Source organism: Acinonyx jubatus, chromosome B3 (genome assembly GCF_027475565.1).
Source record: "Acinonyx jubatus isolate Ajub_Pintada_27869175 chromosome B3, VMU_Ajub_asm_v1.0, whole genome shotgun sequence".
NCBI classification, from domain to species: domain Eukaryota; kingdom Metazoa; phylum Chordata; class Mammalia; order Carnivora; family Felidae; genus Acinonyx; species Acinonyx jubatus.
Window position 1 is genome coordinate 54,121,163 of NC_069386.1, and position 19,445 is coordinate 54,140,607.

At 39.9% G+C, this 19,445-nt stretch overlaps 1 protein-coding gene across 1 annotated transcript; it reads right to left on the reverse strand.

Annotated features, from left to right (window-relative positions):
• Positions 1 to 18,019: 18,019 nt before the first annotated feature.
• LOC106967255 (ORM1-like protein 2) lies at positions 18,020 to 18,779 on the reverse strand. Its single transcript, XM_053225133.1, has one exon. It carries the CDS (start codon positions 18,722 to 18,724, stop codon positions 18,245 to 18,247), a length of 480 nt encoding a protein of 159 aa, XP_053081108.1. The 5' UTR covers positions 18,725 to 18,779; the 3' UTR covers positions 18,020 to 18,244.
• Between the last annotated feature and the right edge of the window lie 666 nt (positions 18,780 to 19,445).

Below are 19,445 nucleotides of genomic sequence, written 5' to 3' on the forward strand. Positions count from 1 at the left end.
GAGTCAACATTCAACCAACTAAGCCACCAGTCACCCCTCAGAAAGAATTTTTCTTAAAATAATTAAGAAAATATGAAGACTTACTTTGGGCCTAGGAATTCCACATCTAGAAGTTAACTAGAGATGTATGCTAAGATGTATTTTCACATTGTTCATCACAAAGTTAAATATAATAGCAAAATTGGGGGGGGGGAGTCTATGGGAGCATTTATTGATTAATTATGGAATATTTACATGGTGGAATACTACACAGACATTGAAATATGACATGGAAAAATATTTTTTGGCATGGAAATATATTCATCGCACATTGCTAAGAAAAGTGGTAGATATATTATGATATGTTTTGGTAAATAGCATAGGTGTGTTTGAATGAAGAACGACTGCACAGAAATATAGCAATAGTTAACTTTGGTTGGAGACACTGTAGATGATCTTTTTTCCTCTTTGTGGTTTTCTCTGGTTTTCAAGGTGTTTTAATTGAGCATGCCCTGCTCTTGAAAGAAGAAGATAAGACAAACAATAATTGCTATATTAAAAATTCTACCTTTTGTAGTAACCTATACCTTTTAACAAATATTTCCTGTTTATAACTTGGTTCTTCCCTTAAACGTGAACAGAACAATTCATCCCAAGTTATTCTTAGTTTGATTAGGGCTCCTAGGCTGATAGGTAGCTGAACTTGAAATTCTTAGAATAGTTATCCAACTTCTGTTTCATCTGAGGGATTTTTAATGGCCATAAATTTTTTTTCACTCTTTTCACTGTATCTATTTCCATTTGTCACTTCACATGTAGCCTGAAAAAAATAATAAAGCAGTAACAATTTCAAGTAAATTCTGAAGGCACATTTAAAGAAAGAAATTCTCTTGTTCCTTTTGTAGTCATAAAAAGCTGTTTTTCTTCTTAAAAAAAATCATTTCCCCTATCATCAGACATTTAGCTGATCCGTGTCTCCCAATTGATTTCTCAAATGTGACTACAACTGGCATCCCTTGCCGGCAGTGACTGCAGGTTTCCAGATCACTTCCAAATTGGAAGTGATATCTGTCCCATTGTCTTTTCTGGAAACAAGCATTTAAAAAGCATGTTTAATCAAAACCAACCATAGTTTTATTTTTCATTAAAGAAAATCTAACAATTTCTTAACATTCTCATTGGGTTGTCATAAGGATTCAGTGTTTTTTGTTAATGGCCTGGTTTGTTTCTGATTTTTCTGTTGCTTAATCTTCTGGGGCATAGAGCCAAGTGCGTGTTTTCAACATTCAACTATTTTCTCTACACCCCAGGAAATGTGAAATGTGTGTCACATTCACTGAAAGATTATGCCTCCACAATGGGGTCTTCTTCATTTAAACATCTATTTTTGTTTATCGGTGTTAAAATTCTATTTTCTTGCATAATCTGAAGTGACCAAGTAGTTCTTCTGAGTCCCTTATTCTATTCTTATTCTAATACTGGATTTTTCCAAACTGACCTTTCTCTTACCAATGCATACTTCTAGATTTAAATATGATATACAAACTTTGCTATCTTTGTGGCTTGGCTTGATATTTTTTCTGTATTATAAGCAAAATTGAAATAGATATGCATATGTCAGAATTTTCTTCATATCAATGGCTCATTGGACAAAGAATAAAATTAAATTTATAGAACATTTACTGGAAAGCCATCTACAATAAGACACTAAATTTTTTTATAAAAATGTTGTCAGATTAATACTTTATTTGATTTGGCAATCTAACTTTGACTCTGTGTGTGTGTATGGCTACCTGTGTGTTTCTATGTGTGTGTGTGTGTGTGTGTGTGTATGTGTGTGTATGTGTGAGATCTCTACCACCAGCTGTACGTGCTTCATTTTTTTTTAACTATAAAAAGGATTACTAAATCAACACCCATTTCATTTCTCTGAATTCCCTTTCAATACTTACCCAGATGGATTAATTTTAGCAGAGCTATAATCATACACATACACCTTTTCGGTTGAATGTACACTATGTCATCACTAAATGAAAACAAACTGTGGAAAACACAATTCGGAATGAATGGAAAGTTTGAATTGCAGGATATTTATGGAACTCATTTCAGAGGCATTGAATCAAGGCTGCTTAGTGATGCTTCCCAGAGGTTTTGCTTTACTGAACAACCAAGATGGTTATGTATAATCAATTTCTCAAGGACTTATTAACTGGCCTCAAAGTAAGGAAAGGTGCTTAAAAAGGCTGTATGTCTTCAGTTGGAATCTGCTGGATCTCTAAAGTATTTATTAAAATGCAGCTTCTATTTCCAGTTTTAGCTCTGACATGTAAAGAGCTTGGAAGTTGTCACTCCTGCCTTTACAACAAGAAAAAGCTGAACAAACTGAAAATCAGCCTTATTTCTTGGACCCATCAGAGAATTGAGGTTGCAAAACAAATCACCGCCCTGAAATCTGGAGAGACCAGCAAATCTAGAATCCTAGCCGAGATCTGCTCGCTTGGAAAAGAACTCCCGGAATCATAGTATGAACACTTAAGTGGTTATTTTGATGAATTAGCTGGAAGCTGATTTTGTATTAACTTGAGAGTGAAAACCTCCTTGGGGCTATCGTCTTGGAAGTGTGTGTGGGGGGTGTCTGCATTTCATGGGTTTACCTCCAAGAACCTTACCACATTCTCATGGTGAAGACCAAAGAAATATCCCTGCATAGCTCTGGCAGGGAAAAGGGAAAAGCAACTATTGTGAAATATGACTAAGCATTCTCCATCACAAAAGCCTGTTCTCTGTGGGGGAAACAATACCACTCTTAGCCCATCTAGAGGAAGGGTATTTCTCTGACTATAGCTCCCTCCTCCCTTCCTGTCTCACCTAAGTGGGATGGGGGGAGATAGGAAGCAAACACTGGTGAAGGTTGTAGCCCAGAGATGCAGGCCCACTAAAAGACAGAGTTAATCACTTGGCCGCCACACAGATGGGGCTCCAGTACCTCCAGCTGGATTATAGCGGAAAGAACTGCAAGATTCAGACTCCCAGTGGGAGTTCTCAGGGAAACCCAAGGGCAACTGGGGAGATATAAACAAGGCAGTAGAGGAATTTGAAGTCATTGGCACCTTTGGCTACAGTAACATTAAACACAGCCCAGCTCTTAGCCAGATAAATATAAAAACCTCACACTAAAGGCTTATTTACCTCAATTCCTATTAACCAATATAGTATACTGCCATCGAAAAATTACAATGCATGGGAAAAGGTAAGAAAAATCACTATCCGAAGAGACAAAGTGGGCGCCAGAACTAGACTCAGACATGACACAGATTTGAAATGATGCGATAGGGTATTTTAAATAACCATGATTAATATGTTAATGACTCCAATGGTAAAAGTAGAAACCAGGCAAGAACAGATGGATAATGTAAGCAGAGAGAAGAAAACTCTAAGAAAGAATCAAAAAGAAATGTTGGAAGTGAAAAGTACTGTATCAGAAAAGAAGAATGCCTTTCAGGGGCTTATCAGTACACTAGACACAGTTAAGGAGAGTCAGTGAAAGGAGATGGCAATAGAAATTTCTCAAACTGAAATGCAGAGAGAAAAAAGAATGAAAAAAAAATCCCCCAAACCAACAAGAATAGAATATCCAAAACCCATGGGACAATTTTGAAAGGTATAACATACATGCAACTGGAATATCAGAAAAAAAGCAGAAGGAGTATTTGAGTTACTAATGGCCAAGAATTTCCCAAAAACTACACCAAACCACAGAATCAGTAGCCCAGAGAACAACAGGCAGAATAAGTAACAAATGACTATACTTCTGCATATTATATTCGCACTGCAGACAGAGAAGATTTTGAAAGAAGCCAGAGAAAAAGAACTGCTTCCTATAGAGGGACAAAGATAAGAATTATAACAGACTTCTCGTCAGAAACCATGCGAAAGTGAAGTACTTAAACTGATGACAGAAAAACCAACCTAGATTCTATATCCAGTGAAATTACGCTTCAAAAGTGAAAGAGATATCAAGCTTTCTCAGGAAAACAAAAGTGAGGGAATTCTTTGCCAATGGGCCTGTCCTGCAAGAAATATTAAAGGAAATTCTTTAGGGAGAAGGACATTGATAGTGTCAGCCACTGAGATAAATAAAGGCATATTAAAATTATTTATTTTTCTTATTCTTCATCGATCCAAAATATAGCTGTTGGTTTTAATTAATGACAATAACAGTGTACTGGGTGATTATATCACATGACAAATGAAATGCAGGACAGTGGTGTCATAAGGGACAGATGGGAGGCAGTGGGCAGTGGGTGAAAAGGTACCTGGGCTACATGTGACGGGGAATAGTGTTATTTAAAGGTGAATTTAGATTAATTATAAATGTGCACTGCAAACTCTACCTCAAACATAAAAATTGTTTTTAAAGGAGGTATAATTGATAAGAAAAGAGATAAGATGGAATTATAAAATCTTCGATTGATACCAGAGAAGGCAGAAAAAAAGGGGGGAAAAAGGAACAAAGAACAAATACAATGAATAGAAAACAGCTACAAATGGTAAATACATTTGCATCGTGTATCTTTGGCTAAAGTAGAATGTCTCGGACTTGTGCATGCCATGACCTGTTGGAGGATGTTTTCACGACTGCTCGGCTCACAGCCCCAACAGGTCAGGTGTGAGGGCACCCACTGCATTTGTGGGACACTGAATGACAGAGTCCTTAGTTTGGCTTCCTTCGCCTATTCCTGGGCCTCTTTCTCCTTTGCTGCCTCCTTCGTGAAAATAACTTGAATGGAACCCATGGAATGTTAGGCCAGAGGAAAACACAGGACCAGTTTTAGGGAAGAGTTTTTTCTGCCAGAGGGAGCCTGGGCTGATTATTCTTCTCATTTCTCTGCCCCATGGAGCACTCAGGAAAGATCTCTCACACAATTTGTGGATAAGCAAATGCAGGTACCGATGACAATAAACCCTTGGGAGAAATAATCATATAATTTATATTCCGGAATTCCATGACACCATCAAATGATGAGAATAGCAAGAAAGTTCTGGCTCCAATTTCGCCCACTGGAATAGTCTCATTTCCAGGTAGATTTATCAAATATTAGTTTTGTAAATAAGGCAAATACCATAAAACTTAAAGACTTGATATCGATCTAATAAGTAGTCATTGGATATAGTCAACTGACATAATTGTTAAAGTTTGGGATTCTATAGAGTAAGAAAAGAGCCCTGCCCTCACCAGTCTATGGCCTTTAGAAATGTTGCTATGCTTTTTCCTATCAAGCATATCCTTCCCATCATGCCTTTCTACCTCATCTTCCTCTGTTCAAATTCTATTTTAATCTTTATTTTTACTGTAAAATTAACATGCTCATTTTGTCACATTAAAAAACATGCAAGTGATTCACTCTCATGTTTGCCACCAAATTGGGTCCTTTCTGCAGCCCCTACATAGAATTAGCACTTACCTTGATCACAGTTAATATGCTTTCTAGCACTGAAAGACAGTTGCCTAGGGTTACAACATTCCTGAGTGACAAGTGATCCAGTTTTCATCATTCAGTTTCTCCTAGGGATTCCAAGAGTATCTGTTAGGCAAAAATTAGGATCTGCCTTGACTTTCAATACTTCACAAATACTGGTCAGTTTGTTTGCCTCAGAGTTTCATCAGATGTTTATCATTGTAAATTATCGTTATAAATTACTGCAGCTTCAAGTTCCCAAGAGGACATTTAAAATATTTTCCATATTTTAGTGTATTCAGATGCTTTCATACAATTAGACTAACATATCCTGAATTGATGTCCCATGGATGTTAATAGCTTGCAACAAAAGTTTCTTGCTGAAATATTTTTGAGAAATTGTATTAAAGTTACTTTAAAAGATTTTAATTTTTAAATTTTTTTTAATGTTTATTTATTTTTGAGAGAGAGAGAGAGAGAGAGTATGAGCAGGCAAGGGGTAGAGAGAGGAGGAGACACAGAATCTTAAGCAGGGTCCAGGCTCCAAGCCTTCAGTACAGAGCCCGACTTGGAGCAGGAACTCACAAACCGTGAGATCATGACCTGAGCCAAAGTTGTATGCTTAACCGACTGAGCCACCTAGGTGCCCCTACTTTATTTATTTATTTTTGCTCACATATTTATTTATTCATTTGATTTATAAATATTATTTATATTATATTAAAACTTTATAAATATATTTAAATTTTTTACTAAATATAATTTATTGTCAAATTGGTTTCCATACAACACCTAGAGCTCATCCCAACAGGTGCCTTCCTCAATGCCCATCACCCACTTTCCCCTCTTCCCCTCTCCCCCACCCCCCATCAACCCTCAGTTTGTTCTCAGTATTTAAGAGTCTCTTATGGTTTACCTCTCTCCCTCTCTGTAACTTTTTTCCCCCTTTCCCTCCCCCATGGTCTTCTGTTAAGTTTCTCAGGATCCACATATGAGAGAAAGCATATGGTATCTATCTTTCTGTCTGACTTATTTCACTTAGCATAATACCCTCCAGTTCCATCCATGTTGCTGCAGATGGCCAGATTTCATTCTTTCTCATTGCCAAGTAGTATTCCATTGTATATATAAACCACATCTTCTTTCTCCATTCATCACCAACAACCAATTTGACTCCAATTCATCATCAACAAGTTGATGGACATTTAGGCTCCTTCTGTAATTTGGCTGTGTAATTTTGTTGAAAGTGCTGCTATAAATATTGGGGTACCTTTGCCCCTATGCATCAGCACTCTTGTATCCCTTGGGTAAATTCCTAGTAGTGCTATTGCTGGGTCATAGGGTAGTTCTATTTTTAAATTTTTGAGGAACCTCCACACTGTTTTCCAGCATGGCTGCACCAGTTTGCATTCCCACCAACAGTGCAAGAGGGGTCCTGTTTCTTCACATCCTTGCCAGCATCTATAGTTTCCTGATTTGTTTATTTTAGCAACTCTGACTGCATGAGGTAGTTTCTCAGTGTGGTTTTGATTTGTATTTCCCTGATGAGGAGTGATGTTGAGCATCTTTTCATGTGTCTGTTGTAGGTGCCCCTACTTTAAAAGGTTTTTAGTACACTAAATCACATTGCTAGAAAGGGGTTTATTGTTCCTTAGAACACTCCTAGAAATCCCTGCATGGTGAACTTAGCAGTTAACAGACAATTTTATTATTTTGAGTAGACATTTTCAAGAGAAATCATGAGAAGTTTGGACACACACACGAACCATACCTTAGCAACCTTTTTCACGTTGATTTGTTTTTGTGCATGAGCCAATCATGTGTAGGCTTTATGATAAGGTGATGTTTATGATGCAACCAATACTCTGGCTTATTAGAAGAGATGAAGAGATTCTTAGGACAGAGTACTTATATAGGAAGCCAGGGGTGGGGGTGGGGGGTTCCTGATAAAGGACTTTGAAACATGTTAAGGAGTTGATTAAAGAAAGAGAAGAAGAAAAGAGATGACATCCTTGAAGCTATACAAAAGATCAGAGACACTGGATCTATAGAGAGGACATCCAGAAATGAAACAGTAGCATTCCCTTCTTGCTCCAAAATACTAAGGAGGCTTCCCAGGTGTTGGCAGTTATGCCACTATGCCAGCCTGGGGAGGAAGAGACACATCTGTGGTTGTTGGTGAAGACTTCTTGCTGAGAAGAATGGAGGAAGCCCAGAGATAGCTCACACATGGTAAATAGGGAAGAAAGCATTTCTCCTGGAGTATATTTCCCAAACAAGATGGCCAATGCTAGCCCAAGTTGCTGTGATGTACTTCTGCAGGTTCACGTGGAATGAATTACGTTGCCTCAGGAGACATGGACTGTTTATCTAGTGGTTGCATTCCTGAGAAGGAAGCTAAAGGGCATGTAACAAAAAATAATGAGCTTTGGAGTAAAAAATCTGGATCCCGATCCTAAACTGTCGCTCACAAGCAGTGTGATTTGGGACAAGTTAGGCTTCCCTAATCTTAGTTTCTTTTTTCATTTCTAAAACAAGAATGATGTCTGCTTCATTAATATGCCCAGAATAAATTTTGCACATAGAAGCAGAAGCATTTTTTAACATTCCAAATATATTGGTTTGGCTTTGATTAAAATGAAAACTATAGATACACAAGTTATTTCAAATAAGAAACTTTATTTTTTATTTATTTATTTTTTTTCTTTTTGGAGTTTTATTTTTTATTTTATTTTTTTTAGATGAAATTTATTGTCAAATTGGTTTCCATACAACACCCAGTGCTCATCCCAAAAGGTGCCCTCCTCAATACCCATCACCCACACTCTCCTCCCTCCCACCCCCCATCAACCCTTAGTTTGTTCTCAGTTTTTAACAGTCTCTTATGCTTTGGCTCTCTCCCACTCTAACCTCTTTTTTTTTTTTTTCCTTGCCCTCCCCCATGGGTTCCTGTTAAGTTTCTCAGGATCCACATAAGAGTGAAACCATATGGTATCTGTCTTTCTCTGTATGGCTTATTTCGCTTAGCATCACACTCTCCAGTTCCATCCACGTTGCTACAAAAGGCCATATTTCATTTTTTCTCATTGCCACGTAGTATTCCATTGTGTATATAAACCACAATTTCTTTATCCATTCATCACTTGATGGACATTTAGGCTCTTTCCATAATTTGGCTATTGTTGAGAGTGCTGCTATGAACATTGGGGTACAAGTGCCCCTATGCATCAGTACTCCTGTATCCCTTGGATAAATTCCTAGCAGTGCTATTGCTGGGTCATAGGGTAGGTCTATTTTTAATTTTCTGAGGAACCTCCACACTGCTTTCCAGAGTGGCTGCACCAATTTGCATTCCCACCAACAGTGCAAGAGGGTTCCCGTTTCTCCACATCCTCTCCAGCATCTATAGTCTCCTGATTTGTTCATTTTGGCCACTCTGACTGGCGTGAGGTGATACCTGAGTGTGGTTTTGATTTGTATTTCCCTGATAAGGAGCGACGCTGAACATCTTTTCATGTGCCTGTTGGCCATCTGGATGTCTTCTTTAGAGAAGTGTCTATTCATGTTTTCTGCCCATTTCTTCACTGGGTTATTTGTTTTTCGGGTGTGGAGTTTGGTGAGTTCTTTATAGATTTTGGATACTAGCCCTTTGTCCGATATGTCATTTGCAAATATCTTTTCCCATTCCGTTGGTTGTCTTTTAGTTTTGTTGGTTGTTTCCTCAAATAAGAAACTTTAGAGACCAAGAAGAAATATGTTTTTTTTTTTAAATCAAAACAACATTCTGGAAGAGGGAAAACTATGGAGACAGTTAAAAGATCAGTGGTTTCTGGGGGCTAGAGGGGAAGGAGAGGTAAATAGGAGGAGCACAGAGGATTTTTAGGCCAGTGAAAATACTCTGTATGATACCATAATGATGGCTCTATGCCCTTGCATGTTTGTTCAAAAGATGTACAACACCATGAGTGAACTGTAATGAAAACTATAGACTTCTGATGATAGTGTCCAATGTAGGTTCATTAATTGTAAAAAACATACCACTTGGGGATTGGGGGGATGTTGATAGTGGGGAAGGCCACTATGTGGGAAATCTCTGTACCAACCTGTTGATTTTGCCATGAACCTAAAACTGTTCTAAAAAATAGTCTTAATTTAGGGGTGCCTGGGTGGCTCAGTCAGTTGAGTGTCCAACTCTTGGTTTCCGCTCAGGCCATGACCTCATGATTCATGAGCTCCAGCCCTGCATCAGGCTCCATACTGACAACACCGAGCCTGCTTGGGATTCTCTCTCTGCCCCTCTCTCTGCTCTTCCCCTGCTTGTTCTGTCTCTCCCTCAAAATAAATAAATAAACTTAAAAAACAAATAAAAATAATCTTAAAGAATCAAAGCACTAGGCTAGTCATAAAAGTTTGTTTAGATGGAGAAAATGAACAAATATTTATATACCAGTTACTTTGAAATTCATCTTAAATCTGTATCTTGTCATCATAACATTGAGTCTCCATTTAAATGTTTGCAAAAATAGTATTGTTTTACTAATTTAAAGACTATTAAGTTGTGACTATGGATGCTTGCTCTAGGAAACTACAGCTGTTAAAATGTATAAGTGGAAAACTGTTCGCTTAAAATGTTAGCCATTTCTTAAGAGGTGATTTCCCCCACCAACCTAGTGAAAATTAATCCCCTAACTATTCTTTGAGTGGTTTATTTTATGAACTAACCACTATAAAAAGATTGTACAGACCCTCAAAATTATAAACAGATCTGAAGGGATTTTTTTCTTGAAAAATGTATCTTACATATAACAAAAAAGTGGCTAAAATGCATTAACTTTAAAATACAATGCAGAAACTGAATTTTCCTCAACACATATAAATATTTGTCCTAATCAGCAAGGTCTGCAACCTGTTCCCTATTCCTTGAAAGCTCATATTCCACATAGCCCACAGTCTGGCCAAACCTCAAAAATTCTAAATTAAATATTTTAAGTTAGAGAAGGACAACCCCATCTTTCCTCATTAGGACCTTGCTTCCAAGGGGCTAACCCACCTGGAGGCATGTTTGCTGGTTTAAGAGCCATTCTAACTTAGCTGGGAGATGAAGGACAAGGGAGATATGCAGATCTTGGCAATGACAGCTGTCCTACACTTTCATAAAGTTTTCATTATCTCTGGGTTGGCTGCTGACTCTGTTTTGATAACAGCCTTCTATATCAGCTGGCGGGTATGTGAGCAAGAGAGAAAGAAAGAGAAAGAGAATGATAAAGCAAATTGGCCAAAATATTAACAATTAGTAAATATAATGTATATAGGTGTTCTTTGTACTACTCTTACAATTTTTTTTAACATTTAAAATGATTTCAAAATAAAAAGTTAAAAATAAAAAAGATACATGCCGTGAGTTCAGTGTAAGAATCTCCCCAAACATCTCAAGCTGATTGGGAGGTTGGTTTGTACACAGAAAACCTCTAAACGATGGTGGTGCCTAACTTCCTTTTGTCAGCTCTGACTCAGATGATATATCATGTTCTATGTGGATGAAGAATTAGTAACCTAAAAGGAAAGATGATTTGTCTGAGAAGACATACTACATCCCTGGTTTTCAAAAAAGTTAGGGACATAATCTAGGCTTCCTGACCCTGACTCTATGAATGTATAATACTTGACTAGAAAAGTCTGAGAAAGCCAAATGGGCTTTTGCCATCCAAATTCAAACCCTAGTACAGGTGTCTTACAAGAAAGAGAAAAGTGTGTGTGTGTGCTGGGGTGGAGGGTGGGAACAGGGTGGCCTCGACGGTTTTTCCACACCAAGGCTCATAGTCCCAGTGCTTTCTCCCAGCCTCCTTCATCCCTCCCATACGCCTCTTTTAGGAATGGTTCCTGGCCCTGGAGGATTCCACGCCAACCTGGCTCAGGTCCTTATACTCTGAATAGTTATGAAATTTCATTTAGGAGCAAGAGTAAGCCAAGGCCTAGAAAGGAACATATGTTGCAGCAGCTCTGATGCTGGAGCCTGGGTGCAACACTGGGAGTGAGCCACTAGCCCAGCAGCAGGTGGCCTCGTGAGCCATATGGATGTTCTCCACATGCACACCCTTCTCAGCACCCTGCCAGGGGAGCTTTAGGCAGGACGACCTCCTTTCTTTGGACAAGTTCATCTATTGGCAATCAAACTTGGGCTCAACTTTGACCAAAGCTTTAAAATATAGTGTATTAATGGAAAATTGGGGATATAATAAGATCAATATATCAGGAAGTAATTCTGTAGAAAAGATCATTTATCACTCACAGTTCCCAGGAGGAGGGAGCAAGCCATGCCATGGGGTGGGGTGGGGGTGAAGATACATGCGGAAGCATCATGGTCATTTAAGAATCAGAGGAAAAGGGAGGAACTGTTGTTGGCAAGAATCTTTATTGTAATTTCTGCAGGGCTGGATTTATAATTTGCATCACAAGCATTGTCACACACTCCATCTAACTGGACAATTTATGTTACACTCCCATTGCACCCACTGGTTTCTTGAGGCACCAAAACATTAAAAATAATGTAAAGGACTCTAATAAAAATAGAGGTAGCAGCAAACCCAGAGGCAAAGGCAACTGTGATATAAAAAGTAGGATGGTTTCAACTGTTCAGAATTGGCATAATGACTATGCCAATTGACTATGAAGAGAACTCTGAGCTTTCTGTGAAGTTCCAGGCTGGTAGAGTTCAGACTTAAGATGGTAGACTTGATACTTTTGTGGTCCCTAGAGAATAAAGCTAGATGTGAATGAGAGTTTGAACTAAATGAACTCTATACCTTATCCAGCTCTACTACCATAAAATAACATATGGAACAGTTCAAGGAGAAAAGACAGTAGGCCAGCAGGATCCCCAGTCCAACCAAGTCTTTGTTCCTATCTTCTGAACCCTAGACCACAAAGAGCTAGGCACAACTTCTGGTCACAGTAGAGCCAGAATATTTGCTGTCTCTCTGCACAGACAAATTTCTCGTGATGTCCCCACTTAAATAGGGTGTCTTAAATAGGGTGTTCAAAGGCCCCCAGGACAGGGCTAGCTGGGAAACTGCGTGAGGAATGAGGCACACTACAAAGGCAGAGAAGCAATAGAGAAATACTGTAATAGAAAAGAGGGTCCACAATGAAGAAGATGGTTATGTTGGTGTCCCTAACATGGGACATACACTATGGTTTTCTGTCATTATTTTACTGCTTATAATTCTGTGGCATTTTAGAATGAAGAGAAAGCTGAATGGGATGGTGAGTACCAGTCTAAGTGTTTGCAGGCATGACCTCTTACTTCTGACTTTGTGAATCCTTGCCTTGGATCCTTGCCATTTTGCCTTCCTAGGCTGCTGCCTAATGCTTCCCAGTTCCTCATATTTCCCTAATAATATCTGACTCATAACTGGCTCTCTAGAGAGTTTGAAAAGGCTTTTATATTGAGTGCCTGCATTGGTCACCTCTGTGAAATCAGTTGGGGGCTTTGCTCTATTGGATCATTTGTTTTTATGCTGGGCCACCTAAGAGGGCATTGGCTATAGTGATATCTAAATTTTCCTTTTCCCCTGTGATGTCTGGTTCCAACCTCCTTGTGGTGGTATTTCAGGGTATATCTCCCTTAAATGTGTTTTGACCACCCAACTGCCAGCTAGAACCAGGACTTAGATATCCTGGGTGGTAAGATTTAATGAGTGACTTTTATTAATTCCTAAGTAATAAAATTTAAAAATAAGTCTTCAGATGCATTTAAAAATGTGTCATGTATTATTTTAGGCATGTGAGCTATGAAATAATGGCAATAATGATGTGTTTAAGCCCATTAAATCATGTAGCTGGCTGAAAGTGTTCCATAAAATAGAGTGGGAGTAATAACTGTAGGTCAAATTGAATTTTGAAAGATGACCACACAGGGACCAGGCAGGCTCAAGAACATGAATATACTCTGAGGCAGAAAGCATTTTAATGGAATTTCCTGAGTTTCACAGAGAACACATGTAGTTTATAAGACAAAGATAGTATGAAGGTGTAGATATTCAGTAACTGATTCAGAGATCAAATCGGATGGCCTGCTGGGATAGTCCTTCCGTAAATCGATCCGTGTTTGACAGGTCCTATATGTAAAGGAATCTGGCAGGCACCAAGGAACTCAAGGTTGATTTGTTCTAAGGTGCTTTTATGCATCCCATTCAGTGCTCTCATGAACCTTAATGAGGCAGGCAGAGCAAATAGTTGTCTCCCCACCTCACAGATGAAGCAACTGAACCTGTGGTACTTCTCAAATTCTAACGCACATGTGAAGCAGCTGGAACTTCTGCTCAAATGTAGATTCTGCTACGGTAAATCTAGAGTGGAGGCTGAAGTTTTGCATTTCTATTAAATTTTCAGATGTAACTGACACTGCTATGTGTGGTGAGATCTTGTAGGACATGAATGATTCCAAATGGTCTGGCCAGGAAAAATGAGTTCAAGACATAAATAAACAGGCATCACATGTTTGCTGAACTATTATCCTGATGCTATTGGCTAATTGTTGAAAAAGTATGTAGTGCCGATCTCCACAATGGAACTTACCATAGTGAATTGTATTTTACTGCACCCTGAGCTGCTTCCTCGAGTAGGTTCCTGGAGGAGAAGTAATAGTGGTGGTAGAGGTGGTGGTGGTGGTAAGGGGGTAAGGTGGTAATAAGTAATGACAAAGATGATGATCCTAAAAGTAATAGCTACAATTTATTGAGCACTTTCCTTGTATCAGGCATTGCACTAAGCCCTTCACATTACTGTCCTTAATCTTTTTTTTTAAATTTTTAATGTTTATTTATTTTTGAGACAGAGACAGAGCATGAGCAGGGGAAGGGCAGAGAGAGAGGGAGACACAGAATCCAAAGCAGGCTCCAGGTTCCGAGCTGTCAGCACAGAGCCCGACACGGGGCTCGAACTCACAAACTGAGAGACCATGACCCGAGCCAAAGTCGGACGTCCAACCGACTGAGCCACCCAGGCGCCCCTGTCCTTAATCTTTACCACAATCTTTCCCATGGGAAGTACTGTCATATCCCTAACCTACAAAAGAGGTATTTAAGAGAGAGAAGGTAAGAACTTAGAGCTGGTTTTCTTTCTTTCTTCTTCTTCTTTTTTTGTTGTTGTTGTTTTTGTTTTTTTGTTCTTTTTTTTAATATATGACATTTATTGTCAAATTGGTTTCCATACAACACCCAGTGCTCATCCCAACAGGTGCCCTCCTTAGAGCTGGTTTTCAAATCCAGGTCTGTCTTAAGATAGGGGCCATATCTTCTTCGTATCATTGTCTTGTGACAGCTGGGGGTGAGGGGTGATTTTTTTCTTTGTAAAATGGATATTTTGGGTCAAGAATAAGTCTGGACTTCCTCCTAAGTGCCACAGTGGCTGAATGGGCTGCCCTGATGGAGTGAGTGCTCTGATTCTAGGGATTTCTTGAACTGAGTGAGCAACTGGACTTAGTTGTTTTCAAACTGTGTTTTACAGAGTTGCTTCAGAAGTGACCTGACTAGGGTGAAATATAAGCCTAAAGGTCAGGCTCTGGACGCTCCTCTGCTTTTACCAGAGAAGCACTGTTTTATCTGATTTATAGGTTCAGGTTCTGTGTGAGGTTGTGTTTGGATAAATGTTTCTAATGCTATAAACATGTCCAAAGTCTTTAGACCAGATGACCTCTAATCTTGTCCAAAATTAACATTGTTTAATTTGGTCGAGATCTCAGGCCAGTGAGTGGCTGAGTTTGGATAGAGTCTGGGTCAACGGTCTCTTTCTTCTACCTCATGCTATCCTGATGCCTAGAGCTAGTACCCTCTTCTTCAAACAATTCACTGACAAAGTTACTTCTCAGAGGCCCAGTAGTTTAGGGAAAAGTACTGAAAGTTGGATGACCTTGGTACAAAACCTGACATCTCCACTAATTAGCTCTAGAGCCTTGAGCAATCATTTATTTATCCATCAGATATTTATTCTATCTCACTATGGACCAGGTAGTGTTTGTTGCATTGGGAATACAATAGTGAACAAGACAGAGTCCCTGCTCTCATCAAACTCACATTTAAAGTGGTGATACAGAGAATAAAAAGTAGATTGATAAAAAAGGTAATTTCTACTCATAAGGATCACTACACATGTGGAAAAATAAAATAAAATGGGTAAGGTCAGACAGTGGAAGTGCGAACCTTACCTTGGGCTGTAGTAGGGGCTCTTGATGAATCGCTCTTTACTTTTTCACCTTACAAAGGAGGAAGAATTCTCTAAAAAACAGAAACATCAACTGAAACAAAACAAGGAGATCCACGTTTCTTTCTAGTTGGATCCATCCTTTGGTGTTAGATGACCTGTACTCAATGGGAAGGAGCAGACATACTTCTCTCTTCTGAGACCCCATCTTCAGAAGACTTGCCTGGGACATGTAGGCAGTCAGCACATTTTTGAGTAGGAATGAGAAAGCCCCACGTGTGACACCAAGGTGTTCCAGGTCCCCTCCCCCTGCCCCCGCCACCCCTTGGTTTTTACAATATGCCCAAGCAGTGAGCAAATGTCATCAGAAGCAAACACTGGTTTCCAGGCGTTTTTGCTGTTTCTTCCTCTTGTCTTGTTTTGGCAGGCAGTTTGCTTTATTCAAAAGAACACTCCACCAGGAGACCTGAGCTCTGGTTAAAGATTTGTCACTAATTGGTCAGGTGACCTTGGGGAATCCTAGAGTTTTAGAGCACAAAAAGATTTTAGGGAAATTTTTCATTTTACAGAGAAGGAAATGAGATTCCAAGACCTTAATGCAATTCAATTCAACCTTAATTCAAGGTCATTTGGTGTATATGGACAGGTCTGGAACCTCAGGTCTCATGATTTCCAGTACACTGTTCTTTCTGTCACAAAATGTTCTCACCCTACTGGGCCTCCAGTACTTCATCTGTAATATGAAGGGACTGACATGGCTCAGGGGCCTATTCAGTGCACAGATGTGCTTTGTCCGGCTGGCATGGAGCCGTAAAGTCCTTCCACGTGAGTCCGTGGCGTGGGTCGTCAAGTCTCTGGTTTGACACAGACCCTGTCACTCCCATTCACCATTCTCTGTCATCTGCTCAGCCCCTGGGATCCTGGACTAGAGGATTTCTTGGATCTCTTCAACCTTGAACACATCTGATATCAAGCCTTCTCCCTTCACACTTTTAGATAGCAGACAGAATTTCTGATGGGAAAGGAGAATCTTTTGGACCAACTTTGTCCCTTTCTGGCAGAAATACCACCCATCGAATCAGAGAGGAATGAGAAATTACAAAAGTTTAGTCATCCCAACCCAGAGAGGCCAAAATCTGACTAAAGGCAGCCTCAGCTTATTACAAATTTAACTCGTAGAAAACCACCCGGCAAGATCAAGAGGTGAACCCCTTTGGGCTTAGGAATAAAAGACCCCTTATAGCTAAAACTCCACCCTTTCAGGGAGACCCCTGCATCACACATGCAGAAAGTATGTGAGGCTGGAACACAGTGTTTTCTGGGATGGCGGTGTCCCAGTGGATCCGGTCTGAAGCTTAGTGCTGGGAGGAGCAATGTTGGCTACAGATATTGGCCTCGAATGAAACAATGACTATGCATGCTTCAGGGAATTTTACTAAGTATGAGATCACCCTGGCTGTACTGGGCTTTCTTCACACAGCCTGTTATCTATAATTGGGGAGTTAGAAAAGGCAAGGACTTTAAATATCCCAGGGAGCCTATCCCCTGCCCCACAGAGTGAAGCTCTTTCTCTAGCCCTGCTATCTATCCCCGTCAACAGAACACCAGCCTCAGATCCAGGGAGGGTCTTACCTCCTGTCATTCTGCAGTAGAATGCACACTGCTGCATGGTTTGTTCTATCAAAGGACCTGTGTGGCCCAAGTGACAAAACGTCAATTCCATTATACCTCATCATTCTGATCTCTTCATTCTCCCATTTGCTCATTTATTCAACAAATATTTATTGAATATTTCCCTACTATGTACCAGATATATAGTGCTTGAGACCTTCTTAGTTAACTGATATTTTCTTCAATGGCATTTTAAGGGATGCTAAGGGTCTAAGACATGTTTTCTTCATTCACTTTTCTCCTTACACCCACAATGATTGTGGGGAGCAAAAATACGATTTCTCAGATTCTACAGCTCTTTTCTTTCTTCTAATCCTATAGCTATTAGAGAGCCTCAAGGCTTAATTATTGTAGCCTGAACTCTCACTATAGACTTCTGAATGATAAAAATAGGCTTTTAAAACGCCTGGCTTATATCTAGCTTAAACACACTTCTTGGGGTGCCTGGGTGGCTCAGTCAATTGAGCGTCCAACTCTTGTTTTCAGCTCAAGTCATGATCCCAGGGTCATGGGATTGAGCCCTGTGTCAGGCTCTACAATGAGTATAGAGCCTATTTGGGATTCTCTATCTCCCTTTGTATCTCTCCCCTGCTCTCTTCCTCTCTCTCTAAAATTTTTTTTTTGAAAAAAATTATCTTTATTATAAGGAAAATACATGGCAAAACAGAGATGGAAGATGGTGGGAGGGGAAGATCTAGAAAAAATCACCAAACAAGCTGCCCAAACATGGCTTCCTGCTGTGGAAGAGAGTGATTTGGCCCTTATCTTTCCCACCTTTCCTGATTCAAAGAAATCTGCTGTTAGCAGGGCTGGGCCCAGGGAGCTCCATTTTCCTATCTGTTCTCTTCCTGGGAGTTTGGGAAAGGTTGTATAGTTCTCGGGCTTTCAAGATAAAGAAGACTATAAGGAGAAGGAAAAGATGTTACAGCCCTTTGTCATCCCCAGCCCCATCCTTCAGTATTTTTGATTCCAAAGAGACAAACCCCATGGGATTGGGATAACTTAGGCAACAATACTCCAAGCAGTGAGGCTGTGTTGATGAGGAAGTGAACAGCATCATACTTGGCATAGAAGCTGGCCAGGAGGTAGAGTACAATAGGAGAGATGCTGAGGAATTTGCGGGAAGAGATAAATTGGATCCCGTAGTCCATCTGTTCCCAGTGTGTCAGTAGCTGAGCCTTTCCTTGGTCAGGGGTCTCAAAGGGTGTCTCTTTCATTGTATGTAAGAAGACATACATAGCCAGGTTATGGATGACGTTGGTCAGGGTCCAGACAACAGGGATGCTGAAGAAGAAGATGCTGAGTAGAACCACATGCAACAGTCCTGCCAAGATGATGTAGGCCAGCCAGATGCGCTGGCTATTCATCACTTGAGTGTCGGGGTTTACTTCGCTGTGTGCCACCCATACATTCATCCTGCTGGCTTCAGAAGCCTGTCAGGCTCGAGGTGTGGCGCTCACTTCCGCCTCTCTAAAATACTTTAAAAAATTTAAAAACATTTCTTGGATTTCCATGTGAAAACTCAAGATGTTTAAAAAGGAACTGTCTCTGTACAGCTAGCTATCCATCCTGGTTTTGGTATCTCTGTCATCAACACCAGTCCCCACCCCATCCCCGCCCCCCTGACCTCATTTTCTCAGTTTAAAAACCTTGTCTTCACTCACTTCTGATACCTCTGATACTCAGCTTCTCTACTGACTTCTTTCATCTTGTTCCCTGTGTCTGTTCCTGTCTCTCAGTTGTCACTGCCTTCTCCCCAGCTCATTTTTGGGTGGGTACATCAACCCCTGGCCCAATCTCTCCTGCACATGCACACCAGACAAATGTTCCTTAAACAGTGCTTTCATCTTACCACTTTCTACTCCTATGACATCTAAATCCTTTGCCAGGTTTCTGAGGCTCTTCATGGTCTGATTCCCCTCTACTGATCCAACAGCCTTTTCCATTTTCCTCTACATGCTCTTAGGTGGGTCTCTTAATGTTCCTCAAATGCACAAAGCTTATTTATGTTCGAACACACTTTTATTCTCAGCCAAGGCAGGCTTCTCTTCTTTCTTCCCTTAGCCTAAATAGATCACACACCTATTATTTGGAATAACTCAAGTGTCATTTCCTTCATGGACCCTTCATTGGCCA

Excerpts from the sequence above, each read along its gene's own strand:
- LOC106967255 (XM_053225133.1), bottom strand. The coding sequence starts at position 18,724 with ATGAATGTATGGGTGGCACACAGCGAAGTAAACCCCGACACTCAAGTG.